General features: G+C 33.4%; 2 protein-coding genes across 3 annotated transcripts; one reads left to right on the forward strand and one right to left on the reverse strand.

Annotated features, from left to right (window-relative positions):
- Positions 1-4,682: 4,682 nt before the first annotated feature.
- Positions 4,683-10,046, forward strand: LOC130804602 (uncharacterized). The gene is made up of 13 exons (XM_057669101.1): positions 4,683-5,061; positions 5,593-5,675; positions 5,793-5,873; positions 6,709-6,837; positions 6,928-7,014; positions 7,178-7,231; positions 7,542-7,635; positions 7,709-7,779; positions 7,850-7,919; positions 8,028-8,080; positions 8,273-8,366; positions 9,401-9,498; positions 9,713-10,046. The coding sequence occupies exons 1-13, from the start codon at positions 4,683-4,685 to the stop codon at positions 9,794-9,796; spliced, it is 1,377 nt and encodes a 458-aa protein (XP_057525084.1). The 3' UTR covers positions 9,797-10,046.
- Positions 10,047-10,829: 783 nt separating this feature from the next.
- LOC130804601 (TOM1-like protein 9) lies at positions 10,830-21,220 on the reverse strand. 2 transcript variants are annotated; one of them, XM_057669099.1, is made up of 11 exons: positions 20,943-21,220; positions 20,704-20,842; positions 18,752-18,830; positions 16,428-16,526; positions 16,205-16,318; positions 15,887-16,047; positions 15,287-15,368; positions 14,476-14,561; positions 13,474-13,665; positions 12,155-12,630; positions 10,831-11,899 (listed from the first exon to the last, which is right to left on the reverse strand). In XM_057669099.1, exons 2-11 carry the CDS (start codon positions 20,802-20,804, stop codon positions 11,295-11,297), a joined length of 1,995 nt encoding a protein of 664 aa, XP_057525082.1. In that variant the 5' UTR covers positions 20,805-20,842; positions 20,943-21,220; the 3' UTR covers positions 10,831-11,294. The 2 variants fall into 2 exon arrangements, with proteins under 2 accessions (XP_057525083.1, XP_057525082.1); XM_057669100.1 differs by lacking the exons at positions 20,704-20,842; positions 20,943-21,220 and adding an exon at positions 17,603-17,721 and having other exon boundaries at positions 10,830-11,899; positions 18,752-18,829.
- Positions 21,221-22,918: the final 1,698 nt, after the last annotated feature.

The raw sequence follows: 22,918 nt of genomic DNA on the forward strand, positions 1-22,918 counted from the left end.
CTTGAAATGAACTGTCCTAATATTTAATTCATTTTTAAAAAATAAAAGGAACAATAATCAAATATGTCTTGTTCAGTTGCATTTTAATTTAATTAATTAATTTTTTGTTAAAATCATTAAATAACCTAGTAAACTCAATTATGAGTTTTGACTTTCCCTAGTTAGCTTTACCCTTCCATCTAATTTAAACCGACATTATCTCTCCTCTATGTTTATACTCCATCACTCAAGCTTTCTCTCTCCTCTTTTAAACACTTACAACCATTAAAATTATTTCTCCACTCATCTTTTCTCTTAATTTCTCCTAATACCGAAATGTACACAGTTCATAAATTAAAAATCCATCTTTGAAATTATATGATTTTGGATATTGGGAGAAAATTTTAGAGATAAGATAAAAGAAGTGTTTTTAAGGGTTGTAGGAGTTTGGAAGAGGAGAGAGAAAGCTTGAATGGCTTAAAAATGGTGTCGAGAGAATGTTGGGTTAAGTTTGAAAGGTCAAAGAAAATTAGGGAGAGTCAAATGTCATAATTGTGTTTAAAAGGACATTAAAAATTCAAAAATTTCTAATCGCGTCATTTTTAAATCAACAAAAAAAAGACAAACAAAATAAATTAAAATAAACAAAATCAAAAAAATAAATTAAAACAACAAACCTCTCACTCTCACGTGCTATCCTTGTGATTTATTAATCTCACAAATAACCGTTATTTACTAATATTTTTTCTTAAAAATTTGATAACTGAAATGAGGAAGTCTTAGTAAATGCTAGTGATTTGTGAGTTAACGATAGGATAAGAGTTTTGTGATTTTTAATTTATCTTTTTTGGTTTTGTTTATTTTAGTATTATTTTTTTGTCTTTTTATGGTTATTTACATATCACGGGGATTAATTATGAATTAAAACAGGAAATCCGGTAATATAATCATAATGTTACATATTTTGATTTTTGGACTATAATAATTATAATTTGTAAATATTGAACTTCATCCATATAAATAATAAATCACCTAAGCTTTATGACTATAATTTTGTAAATGATTTTAAAAAATCATGAGTAATTAGATGGCAGAAATATAAAAAAGATGGTCATTCATTGACGATTTTATTAACTCATATTTTTATAGGCCTTTAGGTAATCTTGCACGTGTAATCACGTCTCTTTATCTTTCTCGAATCGGAGGACTTCTTTGGCCGCGCTTTCTTTTATGGGTATGAGTTGTCGCCGTCTTTCCCTCCCTAGATCCTGGCCTTAGTTTTTTTATAAGCGGGATATACTAAGTAGGATGATGATGACGACGATTTGTGATTTAATGGTCATTAGCATGAGGGTCGACCTTGACATTGTGTAGGTTATCGGTAAAAATGAAAAAAAAAATGGTTTTTCAATTATGTACATAAGAGCTTATAATTTTAAATTTTATCATGTTTTGTATGAGATAGATTGTCTCATCATGAGATAGACTCATCTAAGTAGCTCATTTTTGTAAATAATTACTTTAAAATTATAAATAAATATAAATGGATCAGCTTAATAAAAATAGTCTCTCATTTAAAAATTTGTGCATGATCTTTTGTAAAAATAAGGAGAATGAATTATTGTAAAATATGTAGCAATAAGTTTTGTATGAAAGCGTTCTACTGTGAGACGTACCCATATAAAAGGTACATTATACTAAAAGTTTTTTAGTATTGAGCTAATTAACTCAAGTATGAAGCACGTCTCACAGTAAGACCGCATCATATAAGAGTTTGTGAATATGTAATACTCCCTCCGTTTCCTAATCTTCTTCCCGTTTACTTTTTGCACAGTTTTCAAAGTAAAATTTGAGTCTTAATATCTCTAAATGCGCATCATAAGAAATTATAAAAAATACTCCATACAATAAAAAAGTATACTTTTAAGCAAATCTAACAAAATGGAGGGAGTACGTTTGAGCTGAATGTCATTATGATGAATACTTCATTGCGTACATGAATAACTAGAGAGGATGTTTTCCGACGAAATCATATGGAGTAGAGACAATATATAAAATTCCAAATTGATAGTTTTTACTCCTATAATCCAGATTTAAAGAGATAATAATTATAATTATTGAATTATTATGATTCGAAAAGGATATTTTATCCAAATTTGAAGAGTTGAAAATTAAAACAAAAGTTTGATTAGCTCAAAACCAACATACTTAAAATCAGTCAAATAAACGCTAAACTAAAACATTATAAAAAATATAGAACAAATATAAAGAACATAAAGACTTAGTCAATAATAATAATAAAAAACTTAATTATAGCATAAATACAGGCTACAAGAATCATTAACTAATGCCTAACTAATCGACTCCTGCACTAATTGTTGCTTGTTTAATTTAATTAACACAAATTCTCGTGAGAGACGGTCTCTTTGAAAGACTATCTCTACTTGGACCGGTCCATTATATATTTTTCAAAATATTGTAAGTAGGCATTAAAAATGACGTAAGTAGACATTTAAAATATTGAGAATAAGTATTAAGGATATGGTATGTAAACATTAGGATAGTATAAGTAGTCAAAGTAGACATTAAGAATACCGTAGGTAAACATTAATCTTTAATTGGTTGGCTTTGAGATATGTCTCTCAGAGAGACGGTCTCTCAAGAGACAAGCTAATTAATTAATAAAGTGCAGATTTCATTAGTATTTAATTATTAAATTATTAAACATTATGATAAATATCTAAGAGGTGTAGAAAAGGAAAAACTAAATTTATACATTAATTCCAATGACGCATGTCAAAATTACATACATTTTTTCTTGCTTAAATTTCCATGGGTAAAAAAAAATTAGTGTTGAAGTAAGTTTTAGTTCTCCTGGTGTAATTGGTGATGATTTTGATCATTTTATTGCATATTTTATAGCTTGTATACTTGAGAACGATATTAAGTGTGTAATGAGATATAGAGAATTGAAATTTGGATCACTTGATAAGTAATTATGGAGTGAACTTGAATTGCCTTGAACGGGGCAAAGCAGGCAAAGAAGGGTGCCTTGAACGAGGCACAACTGCTACGCAAGAGTCTAGTAAAGGGCTGATCTAGTTGCTCGTTCGAATAGTGCCCTTGCTCATTCGAGTAGTGCCCTTGCTTGTTCGAGCAGGCTGTCTAGTAGCCAAATGCAGGTTTTTCTATTTTGGGACTATGCATGTGGAGCACGTCTTGTACTTGCTCTAGGGTTTCCTCCAAAGCCCGTTAAGTTTGATCTTTACCCCAAACGCACGTACGCGACTCCGTGGCACCCTTCACTCCAACACGGAAACACCTTACCCTAACTATCTCTCGGTCCCCTTCAATTCTTTTTCGTCCAACCTTTCCCCTAGCATGATGGAACACATTTGATCCCACGTCAAAAATTTAAGAGAGGTTGACTAACTTATATACTTGATGCGCTACTCCTACTATTTTCAATTGGTTCTAGGATGGAATCTCATCGAATTTGTGTGCAGTCAAATCTTCTTTTATGTGGATCTTATGTACAACTCCGTTAACAAATTTATTATAGCATACCCTGCATACTTCCCATATCTCATGTCTATTGTTTCACTGTATAACAGCTTCTTTGTAGGGGTTGTAAGGTTGTGTTGAATCTGCTTAATTAGGCGAGTAAGTTATTACACTAGAAATTCTTAATTTTGTGGTGAGGGTAGTGAAATGTTCTCATTTAGCTAACATGTATTCTCTTGTATTCATCATCATCATATTCAGTGTATCTCAACTATAAAAAATTATGGTCGGCATTTGAAAAGGGAAGGATGGCGGCAACTCATACCCATAAAGGATAAAGGAGAGCGCGATCAAAGAGTCCCTTGACTCAAGAAAAAATATAAGAGGTTTTTGCAACGTCTAGGGTCGAGTGAGGCTAAAGGTAACTTGGTTTGCTTGCATCGTATCGCCCAAGTGTGACCCTTAAACATAAAATGAAGGTAAATACAATGCAAATATAAATAAAAAAAAATAATTAAAAAAGAAAACAACAACAATAATAATAATAGAGGGAGTAAATGCCATAGAACAATTAGAACATCGGCTAGTATGTGAAGAGGAAATCAATAGTCTAAAGTATGGATAAGGCGCCTCCAACTATCCCTATCCCAGGTCAAATCCACAAAGAGGTGTAACTCATGCAAATTTTACCGTCTTTAAGTGTGCTAGAAGTGATGGCAAAAGGATGGAAAATTGGGGTGTAGATCGTGTGGTAGGGATGATTTAGGATTAAAATTTTACTGACATCAATTTTTATAATTGTTAACGAATTAGATACATTTAAAATCAAAATAATACTAGTTTTTTCTTTTGAAAGGAAATAATACTACTTTAATTCAGTATAAGCGACTCATTTGAATTTTGATAATATTTAACAATCAATCTTAAATTGTATTTTATTTTTAATTAATATGCTTTAAAATAGACATATTTCAATATTTGTCATTAAATGTTGTTTAATCTGTCTCAATAAAAAAATTATTAATATTAAATTTTTATAATTTTTTAATATATATAATTAAAATTATTAATTATAAAAATAGTGCATTGATAAATATGTCAAATTAAATGAAACAATCTAACTGAATACATGTGATTAGGAGTAAAATGGTGGAGAAAAAAAGTACATGAAAATAAGGGTTTTCAAATAAAGTAAGAAAATGAAAAAGCTAAAAAAAAAAGAAGCAAGCAAATTATTGGTGTTGATGAGTAAGAATGTATTCTTATTAATGGCTAGCTTTTTTCAGTCAACCTCATTATCTGGCTTTGGAGCTCCTCCTCAACTACGCCTAACATGCGGTACAACTGCCCCGAATAAAGCGTTAATTTTCTCTCCTTTCCATCATCAAAGCATCACTTCCGGTTCTATCTGTAGTTACCAAGTTCTCCTTCGAGTCATCAACAGTCGCTTTGATTCAACTTCAACCACAGAAAATTCGAAGAAGAAGAAGAAGAAGAAAATGGAACAATCATCATTTGATCCTGCCAAATTACGCGCCGATTTTATTCAACTTCTTCGCTGTCGTCGATCTGCTGAAGGTCTCAATTATCATTTTTATAGTTCATTGAATTTTCTTTTGAAGTTTAAGTTTCTATTGCTAAAACTTCGTGTACTTATTTTGAATTTGAAGAATGGTGAATGGGTGATATGTTACGATTGATTTTTGTATGATTAGGTTTTTATGCACTTGAATTGGTAATTACGTGATTAATTTGAATTCGTTGGTGAAAATTTGTAATTTGACTTTGATTTGCTGGAAATTATAGTTGAATTGACTTATCAAAGAATGTTCGGAAAAAGTTGTCACATTCGAAAGCGTGATTCTCGTGGTGCCACGAGAAATCGTTTGCTGAATCATCAGGTTGTCAGTGTGCTCATACATAAATAAAGCTAAGAACAAAAGTTGTGATTTGCCTTTGCGGTTTACAGTTCACGCGGGAGGGTATTAACAGGGAAGGATTCAAATACTTACCTATTTGGAGTGGACTAGTAAAATTATTGTAAATGTCATGATTGGACGAATTGAGAACTTTTGGATGCGAGACTGATTAGTGATTCTCTTGCTGTAGTTCCTTTGACAGTGGAACTTGCAAAGCCTGTTACACATCCTTTGTATCAAGGGGATCAGCCGCCTTCACCTAGTCTCCGTGAGGTTTAATTACTTTTTGTTGTTTCACCCTGGATTTGGAACCGAGTCGGATGTGCTTACATTTCTTGGTTCTATATTGTAAATTACATTTTTAGCTTGATTTATCCGAATTTTATTCAGCCAATGGAATCGTGTCCTAAAGCAGATATCGAGAATCTTGAGGATTTGCTTGTAGAGGAAAACCTTTACTTGTACACTGAGGTATTGTATGCTCTTTTCTTTGGGATGGCGGATTCATGTTCCTACTTCGTTCTATTAGTTCTTGATATTGGTTGCTAACATTAGTCATTGTATTGTTGAAAAGATCTGTTGTAGAAGTATATCCTTTTTGACCATTTGATATCAACTGTTGTAGAATATTGAAGAAATGGAATGAATCTAAACAGAAATATATTTTCTTATTAAAAAGCTACATGTCTATGATTGTAGTTATTCTGAGGAATTGATGAATTCCTTGATTAAAAGTTGGTTAAATGCATGGAGAAAATTCCGGGTTCAATTGGAATTTCATTTACAAAAGTGAAATTCTTTTAGTTTGCTATCAAGCAGTGTTATATTTTTGAGGGGATTAAACAATATTATGGTATTATGGTTAGTCTTGCAAATAAGAATTTGTTACAAATTGAAAAGAGAGTTTCTTCCTCTGATTTGCTTTTTTTATAGTGTACCATATACTCTTAAACGATAAATTTATAATTTTATATTATAAGTACTCTTTTCCAATTGGCAATGATTGATATTGAACAGGAAAAAAATAATTGTAAAAGAAAAAAAAATCTCAGACTGCAATTTCCTGACCTGCCTGATTTGCTTCCTTCAAGCAAAGTGCCTTCCTGCTTCTGGAAATCCACTTTATATTTCTGTTTCTGCAATAGTATGGATGTTTATATTGTGAGAAGTTGTGATGGTTTTATTTGAAAATTTCACATGTTGCAGTTGCTGCTCACTTTGCAGCTTCTGGGGCATGTCTTTATGAAGGCGCCGATTGTCAGTCTATCCAGATATTTATGTTGAGTCCCTTCTTAATCTTGCATAGGCTTCCGAGCAAGGACGATTGCCAGTTTTGATTTTGAGCATGAAACAAAGTAGTGATTTGAAGAGGCCAGCTATTGTTTTCTTGCACAGCACACACAAGTGTAAAGAATGGTTACGACCTCTACTTGAGGTTGCTATTACTATATGTTTGTGAATATTTTAATTAATTTGGCATAATTGAGCACAAAATTCAGTATTTTTCTCTTATTTTCACTCTCAGGCTTATGCTTCACGTGGTTATGTTGCTATTGCCATTGATTCCCGTTATCATGGTGAACGTGCGAATAGTCTGACAACATATAGTGAAGTAGTTTTTTTTTACCTTGTTTTTTTTGTTGGTCTTTTTGATCCCTCTAGCTAGGCATTTTTCTTATGTTTTATTTAATAATAATACTCTCAAGTAATATGAATGAGCTTAGTTTCTCATTTTCCTTGTTTTATTTAGAGTACTTTCTAATTAATGATTGCAGGCACTTGTATCATCATGGAAAAATGGTGACACTATGCCATTCATATTTGATACGGTAAACTCATCCCTCCTATTCTATTCTTCAAGAAAAGAGGATGATGATGGAAAAAATGAACAGATGCTAAGCTTTGACCAAAGAATTATATATTGATGTTTTGATGTAATCATGCGATGCTATTATGAACCATAAAATGGATTTTCTAATCTGTATCCATTTAAGTTGTTTCTCATCACTCTTTTTCTTCAGTTACTTTATTTGTTTGGAATAAGGGAGATGGGGTGGGGTGTGGTGGGGATCAACCTTAGTTGGTTCCAATTTGTTTCAATGTGTTGGGAAAAATCTCAAGCGCATAAAAACTTTGCAGGTATGGGATCTAATTAAGCTGGCTGATTATCTCACTAATCAAAGGGATGATATTGATTTTGTGAGGATTGGAATCACTGGCGAGTCACTTGGAGGTCTTTAACTCAAGACTCTTATTTAATTTATATGTCAATATCAATGTAACTCAAAGATTATGATGTTATGCAGGAATGCACGCATGGTTTGCTGCTTTCGCGGATACGCGCTATGCTGTGGTTGCACCTATTATAGGAGTTCAGGTGCATTAATGAAATGCTACTTGATTTATTGATAAATTTCAAAAGCTGAATAAGTAATTGATCTATGTAGGGGTTTCGGTGGGCCATAGACAATGATAAATGGCAGGGACGTGTGGATAGTATCAAGATTGTTTTTGAAGGTAAAAATTAGCAAAGAGAAAGTTTAAGTTTTTACTTGCAAAGGTTTCGTTGTCTGTACTTGGGACTTGGATGAATTTATCTGATTTTCCCAAACTTTGCATTTGCAGAAGCCCGTGTTGATTTGGGAAAGAGTGTAATAGATAAAGAAGTTGTGGAGAAGGTCAGCTTCTGATTCTATGTATCTATGTTCTGCATGTTGTTGGTTCTGTCATTTATTTGTCTGTCATGTGCTTTTTTCTGGTTGTTAATTTCTAAGAAGGGCAAAGCTTGAACATGCTAATTTTGCTTAGATATATGTAGCTCTGAGATTCCATTTCTTTAGATTTGGTCTTTGATACTTCTTTTTAAGCAGGTTTGGGATAGGATTGCTCCTGGTCTAGCATCACATTTTGATTCACCATATACAATTCCAGCAGTAGCCCCTCGTCCTCTGCTAATTTTGAACGGTATGGCACTTCAACTTCAACATGTTAAGATTCTGAATGGACATTTGACCCGCCTATAGATCTTTTAAAATTTGAATTTGGATAAGTATTCTCCCTGTTTCGTTTTTGGGAGGCAGAAACCTTTTTGCCATTGTACATTCATATATCATACCATAGAAGAATGGGACACTAATAGAAATCTACATTGCATTAGAGACGTATGGCCATTGTCATCTTTGCTGATCTTATAAATTAATAAGTAGCATGATGTGCTGCAACAAAAGAAAGTAAGAGGTGATTTGATCGTAATATCACCAAAACATAGGAATTGGGAAAGATAATAAAAGTGACGCTGTATATTACTGACGCCAGAACTATAAAAATGCAGAACACACCCAAACAATTTAAGGACTAAAATTTAATAAAGTAATTAAGCAAAAACAATTAATTGAAAAATTGAAAATTAAATTGAGATTGAAATGTCCAGAATATCAGCCAACTGAATGATTAGAAATTACTGATGTAAGAATCCAAAGCTGCCCCTGTCGACGGTAATAAATGAAAAATCTGGTAATTAAGTGCATTACTAAACCTAATGAACAGTTTTTAAATTTAGAGTAAACTCAAACAAATCAGAAGTCTAAACTAAACCACTCTTCCCTAATCTACTTACATAACCACTTCCGACGAGAAAGCAACTCCCTGTAAATCACAATGTTGAATTTTGGAAATTTCCTCTACATTTAATAAAAACCTCATTAACAGATTTTTAGTCCCCAACTTTCTATATCTTTTCCAATTTTTTTCTCTTGTGAGCAGCAGCAGGAAGTTCTGTTGATATGCTCATATGCACCATTTTTTGAATAATTAAATTACTCAACCTTTTTAGTGCAATCAAGGATCATTTAGAAATAACCTCCTTTGTTTTTACTTACAAGTGCCACTGTGTATGTCTGACTCCAAGCCCCAACCATGTCTAGACATGAACCAGTTAGTTGCATTAGGGTACGTAATGCAATGTTGTTGTATCTCACGTTCTTTGTAAAATTATACAGGTGCTGATGACCATCGATGCCCCCTTGATGGTCTAGAGACACCTAAATTGAAAGCTCAAAAAGCATATGAAGCACAACATCATAGTGATTATTTCAAGGTAATTATAGAACCATGGTAGGAATATCACTCAGTTTAACTTAGTAATCAGTACTAGTTGAATTTCTTTTGCACACTTCAAATTGTCAAGGTATAAATGAATTAAATAATTCTGTACAGTCTTGAATACTTTGAAACTTTTGCTGTTCTGCCCTTACTCTCTTTTAGCTTGCTTGCACTTATAGCATTTTGATATATGATTGTGTGTTCTTCAGCTCGTAGCAGACACTGGAATAGGACACCGTATGACATCATCTATGGTCAAAGAAGCTAGTGACTGGTTTGACAAATACCTTTAGAGTGTGAGGTGTGAGGTTGGATGCTATGCTGTTTTTGCTGCGTATTTTTTCATTGTTTCGTGATAAACCGCTCTAATTTGGCAAAATGCTTAGAATAATAAGTGAAGGCTGAAGCAGCCTCAAAGGTTGAATAAATTTTGTCTGTATATTTAAACTGCATGCTGTAGAAAAGAAATTACATTGTCACTGCTGTTAAATGTAACATCATATAGTTTCTGAAACAATTTTCAGATGCTCATTGTTGCGTGTTTGTTCGCTTTGGCACGCTGTAGAAAGTTGGCAAGTCTTCGTGTCAAGCAATGTGTAGCACTTTAATTACAATTATAAAATTCAAGTATGTATTATTTTTTTAATTTATTCTCCTGAAAGATCCATTTCATTTTTTATGTAAAGGTAGTCCATATCATAAACACTTCGTAATATTTTTTTAAATTGGAGTCTTATTTGATAATTGGGTTTTAAGCTAGCTTATTAATTGACTTTTGATTTGTTAGTCTCTCACACAACCAAAAATTTCGTTTTGGGAATGATTTTAATTAAGCTGGAAAGTTTTTTTTTAAGCCAAAATAAATAAATTAATTTTAGTTTTTTCAATGGCTTTTGGATTTCCACTTTTTCTTTATTAAACATCTAACATTTAAAAAAATTCTTTAACAGACTTTTTTTACAAATAACAAGCCAACTGAAGTAACAAGTAATCACTGCCCTTAAAGTTTCAATAGACTAAACTTAATTATTTGCATCATCCAACAATTTATGAAATTAAAAACCAAAATGTACAAAAGATGGGATTATTGATTAAATACACAATGAAGGAAGTTTTCTTTTCTACTTTGTTATGTAAGTATTATATCTAGATTGCTGAATTTTTACTCCACATAATAAAAGCCTATAATTGAAGTTCTCATGTAAACTTTATTGACCTTTTATAACTAGCAAAAATAAAGAGTAACATGAATAATTTGTGAATGATATAATCATATAAGTATCATTTTCATAATTCCATCAACCATGAGTAGAAAAAGAGCAACAAATTATCGCATGCCCTAAACAATTAATTCAAAGGCCATATACAATTCACGTGTCGAATTTCTCCAAATTCTAAGTACAGGAAAAATGAACAAAAAGTAAGAAAATAGGAGATGCACCATCAAACTCCCCCAAATAATTTCATTACAATCAAAATGTGACTACAAGAAAAGGATCCTCAATCAATTCAACGCGACTCGCAAGTCGCAACTTCTTATCGATCAAGGTTATTCCTACAAGGTGATGTACAAAGAATCCAATGCCCACATGGATATGTTCAAACCTGGACCGAACAGAAAAATGACATATATACTGAAATGAAGTACTGAAAAACTTTGAGTCACCGAAAAAACCCCAGAATAAAATAGAGGCGTTAAATATATAAAACAATGTGAATCAAGTTAGCAAGCAAAATAAGAATTTCAAAACATCTAGGTTAATATGCAAGAACAAGCCATGTTATTACTGATCACACACTCTCGGTCCTACTTGGGGTGGGTTTTCCCGGCTTCAATTTTGCCATATTAACAAGATCTCCGAACAATTTGTCATCTCCCTTGGATTGCTGCTTCATTGGAGGTAAGTATGATGCCATCGATGTCTGGCTCGAAGTGTTTTTCAGAGAACTGTCTTCCCTCAAAGATAAGCCATACATTCTCTGATCAATATACTGAGCATTGGGTTGCTGTGCATAAGCATAGCCATAAGCTGCCATTTGATTTCCATACATTTGAGGGGGATACATAGAGTTCATTTGGGAGCCTGGAAGTGCCTGAGGAATACCCATCATTTGACCTCCCTGATATGCCTGAGGAAGCATGCTTGGCATTTGGTTCATGGCTTGCATGTTCATTCCAGGCATATGACCACCTGCCATGTGCTGCGCATACATTCCTGAAACTTGATCATTTCCGGTTTGTTGAGGGGCAAAGGGATGTATGCCACCCTGGAAAGGAGGTCCAGCCATAGGTGAGGTCTGCATTGCAGGAGCATACTGAGGACTCGATGACGGGCTTGTATCAGCTGGCTGAGATTCCCATGGTGGTGGCGGCAACGATGCTCCATTATCAGAGCCTGAAAAGGCAGATAAAAGTATGTTAAGTACTAGGTAAAAAATAATTTGCGCTTCTGATTTACAACTAGTATAACTCAGCCTTCTGTATGTTTGTCAAAAGGGCAAAGGGTCCAAGTCACTTTTCAAGCTAAAATACAGGCGCTTAGTTCTTACACCCTTCCCCAGAAATAATTTTAAAACAGAAACATAAATCTACCACGAGTTTGCAGTCTCTTTCATGGCTAACAAAAGAGCAATTGAGAAGAGGAAATAACCATAGATGGAAGAAGGTGGCTGCTGCTGCTGGGAAACCTGCGGGTTCCAGGAAGCACCAGGAGGTTGCATATATCCTGCCTGCTCATACTGAGGTAACCCCATGCTTGTCGCAATTCCATTTGAAAATGGCGTTTGTTGACCGAACTGTAAGTTATGCTGCTGTTGAAGTTCTTGTGGTAAAGGGTATGCTTGTCCATGCCCAGAAGAAATGGCAGTCTGGGAATTAGAGGAATCTGGAGTATTGTTCACTGAAAACATGTCTACAAGAGCCAAAGCATTACTTTCGGAAGCAATTGGACTAGATGATTGAGGTGCAGACACCGGAACCAGAGCCAATGAGTCCTGTGCACTTGGTGTACCAAAATCATCACCTAAAAGATCCCCGCTCAGGAGGTCAATTTTCGCAAGCTCTTTAGTCAGCGTAGCTGCAGAGCCATTCACATGGGAAGTTGGAAGAGTTGCACCTGAGGCAGAGCTGCACAAATAAAACAACATAAAAGTGTAGTTAAGCTCCCATGTTAAGAACTTCGCTTCATTTCTGCAGTATCCTGCGGCCTGCCAACTTACATCCAAAAGCAAACAAACAACACCAGGTAGCTTAGTCTAAACCATGCTTGGCAGCTTGGCACAAAATTTTCTTGGTTTCCCATCTGCCAATAGGCTCCCAACTAACCAAGTCAGCACAGTCAGAGTCTCACTGAGTCAGACTACAAGGAAAACTCGGGGAAAGTTGGTTAATAACCCAATATTAATTGTCCAAACCCAATCAATCACATAACGCATATTTAATATAACCCACCAATTTTAGGGATTCAATCACACAATCCATCTTTTATACTTTGATTACATACCAATTTTAGGGATGCAAAGAAGTAATCAATCCATTTTGAATCTTTACATCTTTGATAGACAAAATTTACACAATTACCTCTCCTTGTATCTCACAGGCCAACAGATCATATAATATAGCCTTCATATTAATGGGCCATGTGCTCAAGAATTTTCAGTTCTTCACTATCATTCTTTACTTTTGATACTGGCAACGAATTCCAAATATCAAATTGACCACTAAAGAGGTAATCATGAATCACAATGTTCAAAATACATGCAGATGTAATAACTATCCAGGTCACAATCAAAGTTATTCCTTGATATGAAGTCCAGGCAATGACATCAACACCTAATATAAAACTCAAAATGTAAAATAGAGTCTTAGTATATGCGGATTATATTTTCAGGACTTCCTGAAACTCAAACACTACGAGTATCCAGTTCCAATGAAGCAGACCACAAGATCATAAATTTAACGCAGAATTACCTTCCATCAGTTTGCTTGCTGTTTTCTCCTGTATCAACCAGAGGAGCTTCAACATCAACGAGAGCCTTACTAGATTCAGGTTTAGGGCTCTCCTGTGGCGCAACATTTGCTGAAGCAATAGCTTCATGCTTTGCAAGTACTTTCTGCAAGTCATCATTTAAAGCCAGACCTAGGCAAAGTAATGACTCATCCCTGAAATTAGAATGGTTCAAATCAGTTAGAGAGCAAAATGTAATAATGTGGCTTCAACACAGTACGCATATATTCCAGATTAATAAAATGTTGCAACCACTTTCATCAAAAGGAAATGTATGAACTACAGACACACCAGCAAATTTTTCCTCATGAAAGTATAAAGTATTCAAGCATTCACAATTTTTTCGCAAGCAACAAAATATCTCTGACAAACCTTACACACATATCTACATCATGTCCGTCACATAATCAGCTCTTGTCTCAATAAAGAACCAAGAATGATCACAGAAAAGGCAGAAAAACAATCTATTGGTGGAACACTTTAGCAATCGAGTTTCATGAACAAAGCAAAAGCCAAACTAAGCAATTTGACTCAATACTTACCTGCGATTATCAGAGAAAAAGAAGGACGTATAAAGTATCAAATAATTTAACAAGCTTTATGCACAGATGACTATATTTAAACTTAATTTTTTTAGTAGTAAACATCACAATGAGCTCAGTCCAGTCTGCATTTCACAAAAGAGTCCTTAATAAGATTCGAGAAAAGGAGAAACAGACTTGGAATTGTGGGCTCACAAGAAATACAACATTCTAGAGCATTACACATCTCTTCAATTTTATATTTTACAAGGCCATATTAGCTTCTTTGACACATAAGCATAACAGGAAAACTAATCGAAATTTTCTCCTCTCAACATCAGTGAACTCGTTTATATCTCTGACACAAGGAAAGACACAATGAAAAGAAAGCTACCCCTCCCCAACCTCCAACTAATAGTATAATCGAACAGCAGAAGGCCTTACGATGTGGAATTAACTAAATGCATAACTCTCTGCTTGTAGGTCCGACATTGTTCAACCAAATCCATAATTACCTCTTGTTTAAGTCCCTGCAAAGATTACCACAAGAGAAAGCAGCAAAAATTAGCCAGAAGGCCACAAAAAGGTAGATTTTAAATATGCCATATGGTTTTTCAACTCTGCTTACTTATACTAGTTGATAATGTGACATTACTGATTCCAATTGATGCTAGTTTATAGGGTAAGTATAATTTAACATGAAGCTCAATGTTTAAGTTAGTGTTTAAAAACACCTAATGAAACGACCTTTGGGAAGGTCACAACTAGAGTTTTAGTGTGTTTTGCTTTTGCATAAGTGTCCTTTACGACCGTATAGATTAATTTATCACATGTACCTCAACAACTCGATCTTGAAAGACAATCTCTCATTTGATTTGTTTTGGTTCTTGTAGCCAACCCCAAGTTGTTAGGATTAAGGATTTGGCATTGTTGTTGTACACTTGTACCTCACCAAGTCAATCTATTAAATCAATAATTAACATTGACCCAATAACAAGAGATAGCTAACTAAATCTGTTGCAACTTGCAAGTATAATGACCAACATTTCTGAGATCAGCTATGTTTGAAACTGCAAAAAATCCATTTTGACTCTGTACTACAAAGCCATAATGTTTTTAAAGAAAAACCTCCATCTTACATTCTACTAAAGACCATTTTCGATTTTCAAAAATGTTTGGTACTGTCACACTTTTTCTTATAGAAACTTTCCTAAATCAAATAACTTCAACTGAAAATTATCAGAGTAACAATTACCTCTTTCTTTGACGGATCAATTGCACTTAACATTTCAGATAGAACATCCACAATCCCCCGTGCATTCTGAATTTCTGGCAGACTGTCCAAGATGAAAAAAGATATTAGAATAGACTACAAAGATTATTTGCAAAAGCAATCCAATAGTAGTGTCACTCATACCCCTTTAATACCTATTGCTACAATATCAACAGAATTTTGTATTGCATATGAAAATGGTACATAATGCATGCATGCAGCTGTGAAATAAAATGCAGAAATGATAACAAAAAAGGTCAAGAAATTGATAACTAAATTTTGAATTCTGAATTCTCAGAGGAAGACTAATACATTACAATGAAAATCTAACTGTCAAAACCCTAGCATACATGAAAACGTCAGAAAAACTTAATATCACTCCACCTCTCTCCACCCAATAATTTACATATTTCCAAAGAATATGGACCGGAAGGGATATTCTTTAGTAGGCATCAGTCAGTAATTTATGTCATCTTTTAAAAAACACGTTAAATTTTCATAAACTGAAGAGAAAACAGAAAATCCCCCATTTTAAACAGACATTGATCATTTAAACTTATCACAAAGGGAGGGAAAGTAAACCTCAAAGAGGGATAGTCGGCCTCTGATGTAGCCCCTGCTGATTCTTGCCTTTGCTCTGAATTGTGTACATTTGGAGGATAATTAGACAGAGGCTGTGTTTGTGGTGGAGTAAATACTGGAGCAGACCTTTCAGTTCTCTGAGGAAAAACGGCACCAGCACGCTGATTCACAAGGGACAAATAGCCATAGAATGATAGAGCATCAACATCAAGAAAGTCCAACAAACCTCTGCTTAACAGCAAGAAGTGCATCATACTCAAATTTCATGAATAAGATAATATATTTTCCCTTAGAGTGAGGTGCATGAAAAAGGCGTACCAATAACTCCTGATAAGCTGCATAATACTGCGGGTATCGTGCTCTAGGTCCACCAAAAGCTTCTTGCCAAGTGTCTATAAGTATCAATATCTTCTCCTTAACTTGTAAATCCGGCTTTAACATAAATCAATAAATAAATAACATGAGTCAGAACCTTAACAGCGACCCAGTTAATATAGTAATCTGCAACACAAAAAATAAATCATAAGAAAATATCGCCGACCTTCTTTTTGGCAATTTTCACCATCTCACGAGGTAGATCTTTCTCGGCTACATGCATATGTACGATATCCCCACAATTCTTTACAATTGTCTCCAGTAGCTATATTTCCAGTATGCAGATAAACCAATATTTTGAAAAATAGATTAAGTGAACTGCAATAGTATATGCCAAAAAAAACAAGCCTCTTTCGCAACTGAAGAACTTTCAGAAAGCTGGACCAACTATTTAATATGAATCCAAAGAGTCTAAATCAAACAGAACAGTTCTTCTTTTCAAGTGACAGGTATACAAGGGGTCCTCCAAACCAAAGATTATACAGCAAGAAAAGAATATGTTTGGTCACAATAATAAAGCCCTTCAAAAGAAATGTCCATTATCAACAAAAAAAAACCCTTTGTCCCACCTGAAAATAACTTATACTTACATATACCATCACATGTGTGTAATAGAATGAAAAAGTGCAATATGTGGAAAGTATAACTGTAGTTTTTAAGTCGTAAAATGTAGTAATGGCGTGAATTAGATGGAAATGTAAATGAATTTTGTATTAGTGTAATTCAAAGAATTACAATAAGGATAGTAACACAGCCATTTGAGAGGCATACTCTCTCCCAAGATGAGCAAGCATAAAACTCAACTAATGTGAATAAAAATTTATCATGCTTTCTTCACACACCCCCCCCCCCCCCCCCCCCCCCCCCCCCCTCTTTCCTATTTATACTAAAATTCCCCTTCTCTTGATATATCCCTCTTCTAGAATAAACTGCCTAACTAACTAATTTGTAAGTGATACCCTCCTCGTATTTGCTCCCTCACAGCACAAAGATCGCCGCTTTCCAAAGTAAACAAGAAGCGAATTTTTGCAGCCGCAACTTTGTTTACACTTCAAACCCTCAGATTTGCCTTTCAAAATGTATATACAGACACAAGTGGTTGGCTGATTGTCAAAAAGCATAGTATATTTGTAAAGCCTTTAAGGGTGCCAGCCAAGGACAAGGATCAGAAATAATTTACATCTCTGCCCTTTGTGGCTCCCTATATAGCATAAAGAAAATAAAAACACTACTTCCAAAATGAAATTTAAAATACCATATTGCAGCAGCAGAATGCCACGCTTTTCATAACAAGTGTTTAAAATCAAAAATATTGTAAGTAAACTGTCAATTATCAATTACCTTCAGTTCTATTGTGTTTCGCTTGATTTTGGTGTGGGTGGGGGGGTCTCGGTGTTATTCAATCCATTTCCCTCATATCATGAAACCCAGTATAACCATTGAGCCTCACAATCACAGTCCTTTGGCAATCATATATGTGCCAACACGGTTGTCAGCAGAAATGCAAAACAATCATATACGACATCAAAAACACACAAATTCCAAGGGACATGATGAACAACAACAATCCCAAAGCCCAAACACCAAAAGATGTGACGTATTAAAAAATAACTTGGCAAAACAGAATTAAAGGCATCTTAAAAATAGTAGAAATAGGTTATTATCTGAGAACCTAACAAGTGAGTCGATTGCCTCCATGGAATATATAATGTTATAGACAATAACAAATGCATGCACCAGAAACTGCAACTATCAGAGATACATGGACAGGTTGGTGATTCAAGTTGATACAATAAACTTTATTATAGGAAATACTGAATCCCTGATATCTATTCTTAAACATTCATAGAACTTAACAAAACTATAAAAAATTTAATAAGATATGTATTCCAAAACTCGAAACTATAGCAAGTGAGCATACTATCAAAAATATCACAATTTTTTTTATTTAGTTCTATAGAAACAGCTGTGTATTTAAAAAGGTTCAAGAAGTCAACAAAGCCAGAAACCACATGTAGCATTTACAACTCCACTCTTCCAATAAGGCAATAAAAAGTAACAATTCACCCACATTACAAATCTACTTTTCCAACAAGAAAATGAAACAAAACAAATCAATTGTTCTACCCCACAACACCCCCACAACCTTCTATCTCTCTCTCTATCGACTCACATCATTGGAAGCTCAATGGGGTAACCATATCATGAAAACAAAGCCCCATAAAAGTTGCTTGAATTTCATCAGTTTTCTTTTCTTTTCAATCCTTAGATCAAGAGTTTTTCTTTAGAAACCCTAAATCTAAACTTCAAAACTGATATGGCTGACCTTTGTTTATGGAACAATTTGTTTGAGCAATTACCCTCTCTACTATAGTCTCCAACCTGATTGGTCATATCCCATGTTGGATTGGGCATCATAATCAAACCCAATTTTCACAAAAATACAATTGCTCATACAGAAGACAACTTAAAATTTTGTAAGACTCTCACCGTTAGAGCTAGAAGTTGGACCTTGGTGTGTCTGCTACGAACACGTTTCTTTATGCCCTTCACGACATCCTTAGCTTGCCTATAACGACAAAAGAAGTGACAATTAACACCATATGTGTTCATTTCAACCACTTAAAAAGATTGATAAGAGGAAAAGATGTAGATAGCACAACAGAATATTGGGTTAAGACACAAAGGGCACTTGACATAGTGATCTATAAGGAGAAAAAGATGTTTGAAGAGCCAAGGGAACATGAATATTGCCAAAGGGCACTTGATATAGTAATGTCTCTTTCATCATTTTTCAATAGCGCATATCATAATTCCCACTTCTTAGTGTTCTTCTAAGTCCTTTCAATGACATAGTATGGCACCATGTTGAGTTACTTTGAAATATATAATACATTCCACAACAAATTTTAGTACACAAATTTATTGCTTGTGTTCCTACTCCCATTATATATGGCTTATCAAAGAATTTTTGTGCGCTTCTATATAGGACGAGTCACATCATGAACTTATGAGTGAAGGCGATTAAACAACGCATAAGAAAATGCGCAAGCGTTTTCAAAAACCAATTTGGTTTTATACAAGACCAGCTAACATGGAATCTATTTATGTAATGCGACATTAAAAGAAGTACTACAATATAAAATAAAAAGGATATGATTTGCACATGGTTTTCATTGATATGATGGACATGTAACACTATCAAGTTATAGGAAAATTTTTGGAATTAAGACTTTGGCATCGTTGTTGTTGATAACAAAGCAAACGTATAACAAAGTACCAAGAGAAAATTTTGGTGGGTTATAAAAACGAAAGGTATGCTATGTAAATAGTACAAACCAATGTTACGACGTATGGAGAAACAATTAAAGATTTTCCAACCACGATTGGTCTACATCAAGGTTCTTATTCAAGTTCATTCCTGCTTATGGTAGCTTTAGATGCATATAAAGACTTAAACGAGACGTTAAGTGTAGTATTTAATGTGGGTGATTTAAATGAAGAATTATAACCAAAATATTTATGTGACTAAGGTGTGACACAAAGGTTAAAAGGAAAATCCTATTGCACTTTTATTGTGTGGGTCGGTTTTTAGAAGAAATTGTTGTAGGAAGATGAGTTAGGTAGGGTAGAATACAAAATGAAGACATAAGAAGAGGACATGAAATCATAGATACTTGAACATACGAAGAGAAAACCGTTTACATAGGTTTTGTGCAAAGATAGAAAAACAGACACTAAGAAATTTAGAAGGGAAAACAAATCTAAGTTTAAATTAAGAAAAACTAGGCCGAAGATGGCTTGAATAGCATAAGTGGAGAAATGACATGAAAATTCTCGATATGCACAAGCATGTGACTATGTTTGCAAACAATTGGAAACAACATTTTTATTATTGAAGGGTAAGGTTTGTACAGTTGACCCCCTCAAACCCTGCCTACAGTCACTTAGCATCAGATTAATGGGCTAAGCTACTGCAAACATCATTATTCTCTATATGATTTACATCATTCCCTTAATTTTCGAAATCATATGAAGGGCCGGAATCCCCTCATCCAAACCGTATACAATAAGGTAACAATTTTCTACACTTAGGTAAACTTACAAGTGCCTTTCTTCGTCATAATCACAGCACAACATGGCGTTCAACTCTCTCTTCTCTAATCTCTACTTAAAACAAAACCACTCCTCAAAACCATCCATAATCAAATTTGCTATACCAGGAACCCCCTTATTTTAATCATTTCGTTACTGGTCCAACCATAACAAATTCAATCATTAGACAATTCCTTGCATAATAAAAACAAGCATCATATTCATATAACAGTAGGTGCTGTGCAGATTTACGATTAATAATTTAGAACAAACAATATTACTATTTACTAATACCAATATAATGAAACAGTAATTACAGAAAAAAAAGAATAAAAAGGAATAATTACCCGGGATCGTGATTAAGCATGTCACAGATCTCGATGTTCATAGCCCAATCAGGTCCGATCAACATGTCACTTGTAGCTCTTTCCACCATTGAATTCACCATTTTTTTTCTTTTTCAAATTCAAAATTCTTTCTCACCTTCTATTATCAATCAAAATTTTCAACGAATAAATCAATATTCCGGCTAACAAATCACACTGGATAATCAGAAATTTTTCCGGAAAAATAAGAAAAAACTCACTTCGTGGATCTGAAAATCAGCTCCTAAAATAAAATTTAAAATAAGTACAAAAATTAGAAATTGAAATCAAGGGTTCCATAATTTTCTGCTCTATCTTTCTCTCTCCTCTCTCGTTTTCTCTCTCTAATCCCCTCAATGAGGGCATGAATTGAAAATAATTTTTTAATTAATGATTTCATATTTAATTCTGATGTGGTAATGTCAAATGTGTTCGTTATTTAATGTTATTCTTATTTAGAATTATCCGATTTTCCTATCAAAGAAGAAAAAAGTTTGATTAGATTTGTATGCAATCGAAGCATAGAAGAAACAATACTACTTCCATTCTTTAAATCTTCTATTATTTAATTTTTCACATCTTCAATGTATAATTTTAATCGTTTTTAATTGTTAATATCTCTATTTATATTTATCAAAAAATTATAAGAACTACAAATTTATGGAGACAGTTCAAAACAAGATTTTATATACTATGTTTTAACTTATAAATTAACGACATTATAAGAGTTAAATTTTACGGATACATAAATACTACACGATGGTAAAATAAAGTAAGATTTAAAGAACGGATGAAGTATATTTATTTGAGATAGTTAAATTTGTCTTAATGTTATCTTATTACTCCTTCCAATTCACTACTAATGTCTCATTTGCTTTTTGGATACTATTTATTTTACTCTTAATTTATATTTTATTACTAATCTATAATTTAAAACATAGTCATGTGGGATCTTATTTGATTTCTCTCAATGCAAAGATTATTTATATCAACTTTTCATAATTTTTAATTACGAACGATTAGAGATTTAATATGTGCATTGAATAGAGTGTATAAAGCAAATGGGATATTGATAGTGAATTAGAGGAAGTATTTTTTAAAATTTTTATAATGTATAATTAGAAATATTAAATTTTAAAACTTGCTAAGAAACAGTAAAAAGAATTTTAAAAAATTATTAACGGAGGAAGTAGCATGTAAAAAAGTTGTGAGAAAGGGATGAGATTGTGGTGTGGAATTTAATTATGTCATTTTTGCCCGTATTTTAATTTGTACCTTTGGATATGGTTGGAATTTTTACTTTTTATTGATGAATATAAAAGTACTTTTGTTAATGGTTAAGTTTAGGGATGAAAATAAAAAATCACTATCCCTATTAACAGTAGCAGATTCAGAACTCAAAATCAGTAAGAGCACAGTCGATAAAATAATAATTTAATAAAAAAATTGTTAAATACAAAAAAAATAATATTTTCAATTTATTCTTATAAAAGAATATTTTTATATTCTAATTCGAGGGCGGAAAACGGCGGCAGACGGCACAGTGGTGGTCATTGTGGACTGGTGGTAGACGAATCAAAGATGCCCTGATATAATATTAGGAATGGTGCAATTGAGGAGTAATGTTTTTCGTTGGTTATTTATAGTTTTTGATTAAAACAACCATTATATATGCCGATACTGGGAATAATAATCACAAGTGAATTGTGTTTCAGTTGGCAGCGAGTGCAAAGAGCTCTTTGAGTCGGCATAGGTCGCGGTTTCCGTTCTCCCCTAGGCGTCAGTATTTTTTACAAATATTTTTTTTTTTAAAAAAAAAAGTTAGTGAGGTTACTTGCATGCCGGAGCTTACTAGGTCCACCCCTTCCTATTAATAACTATATTAATTTACTCGTATTAAACTTAACTTTCTCATTTTTATGCCTACTAACTCCATTTTACCCTTATTAAAATTTAAAAATACTACACTTTTTTCTTGCACATGTGATTTTATTTGACAACCTAAAAATTAATAAAAAGTTAAATTGGACACATTGGATGAATAAAAAGAGTATTACAAAGCATTTTAATTGAAAAAAGAACAATGTATGAATTATGATTGCTTAATTTAGAGAAAAATTGAAAGCTTGGGATCACTATGCGGATCAATAAAATATTCGTCTACTATATAAAAAGTCGAAAATTTAGAATTATCACG

The sequence above is a fragment of the Amaranthus tricolor genome, chromosome 17, assembly GCF_026212465.1.
Source record: "Amaranthus tricolor cultivar Red isolate AtriRed21 chromosome 17, ASM2621246v1, whole genome shotgun sequence".
Taxonomy (NCBI): domain Eukaryota; kingdom Viridiplantae; phylum Streptophyta; class Magnoliopsida; order Caryophyllales; family Amaranthaceae; genus Amaranthus; species Amaranthus tricolor.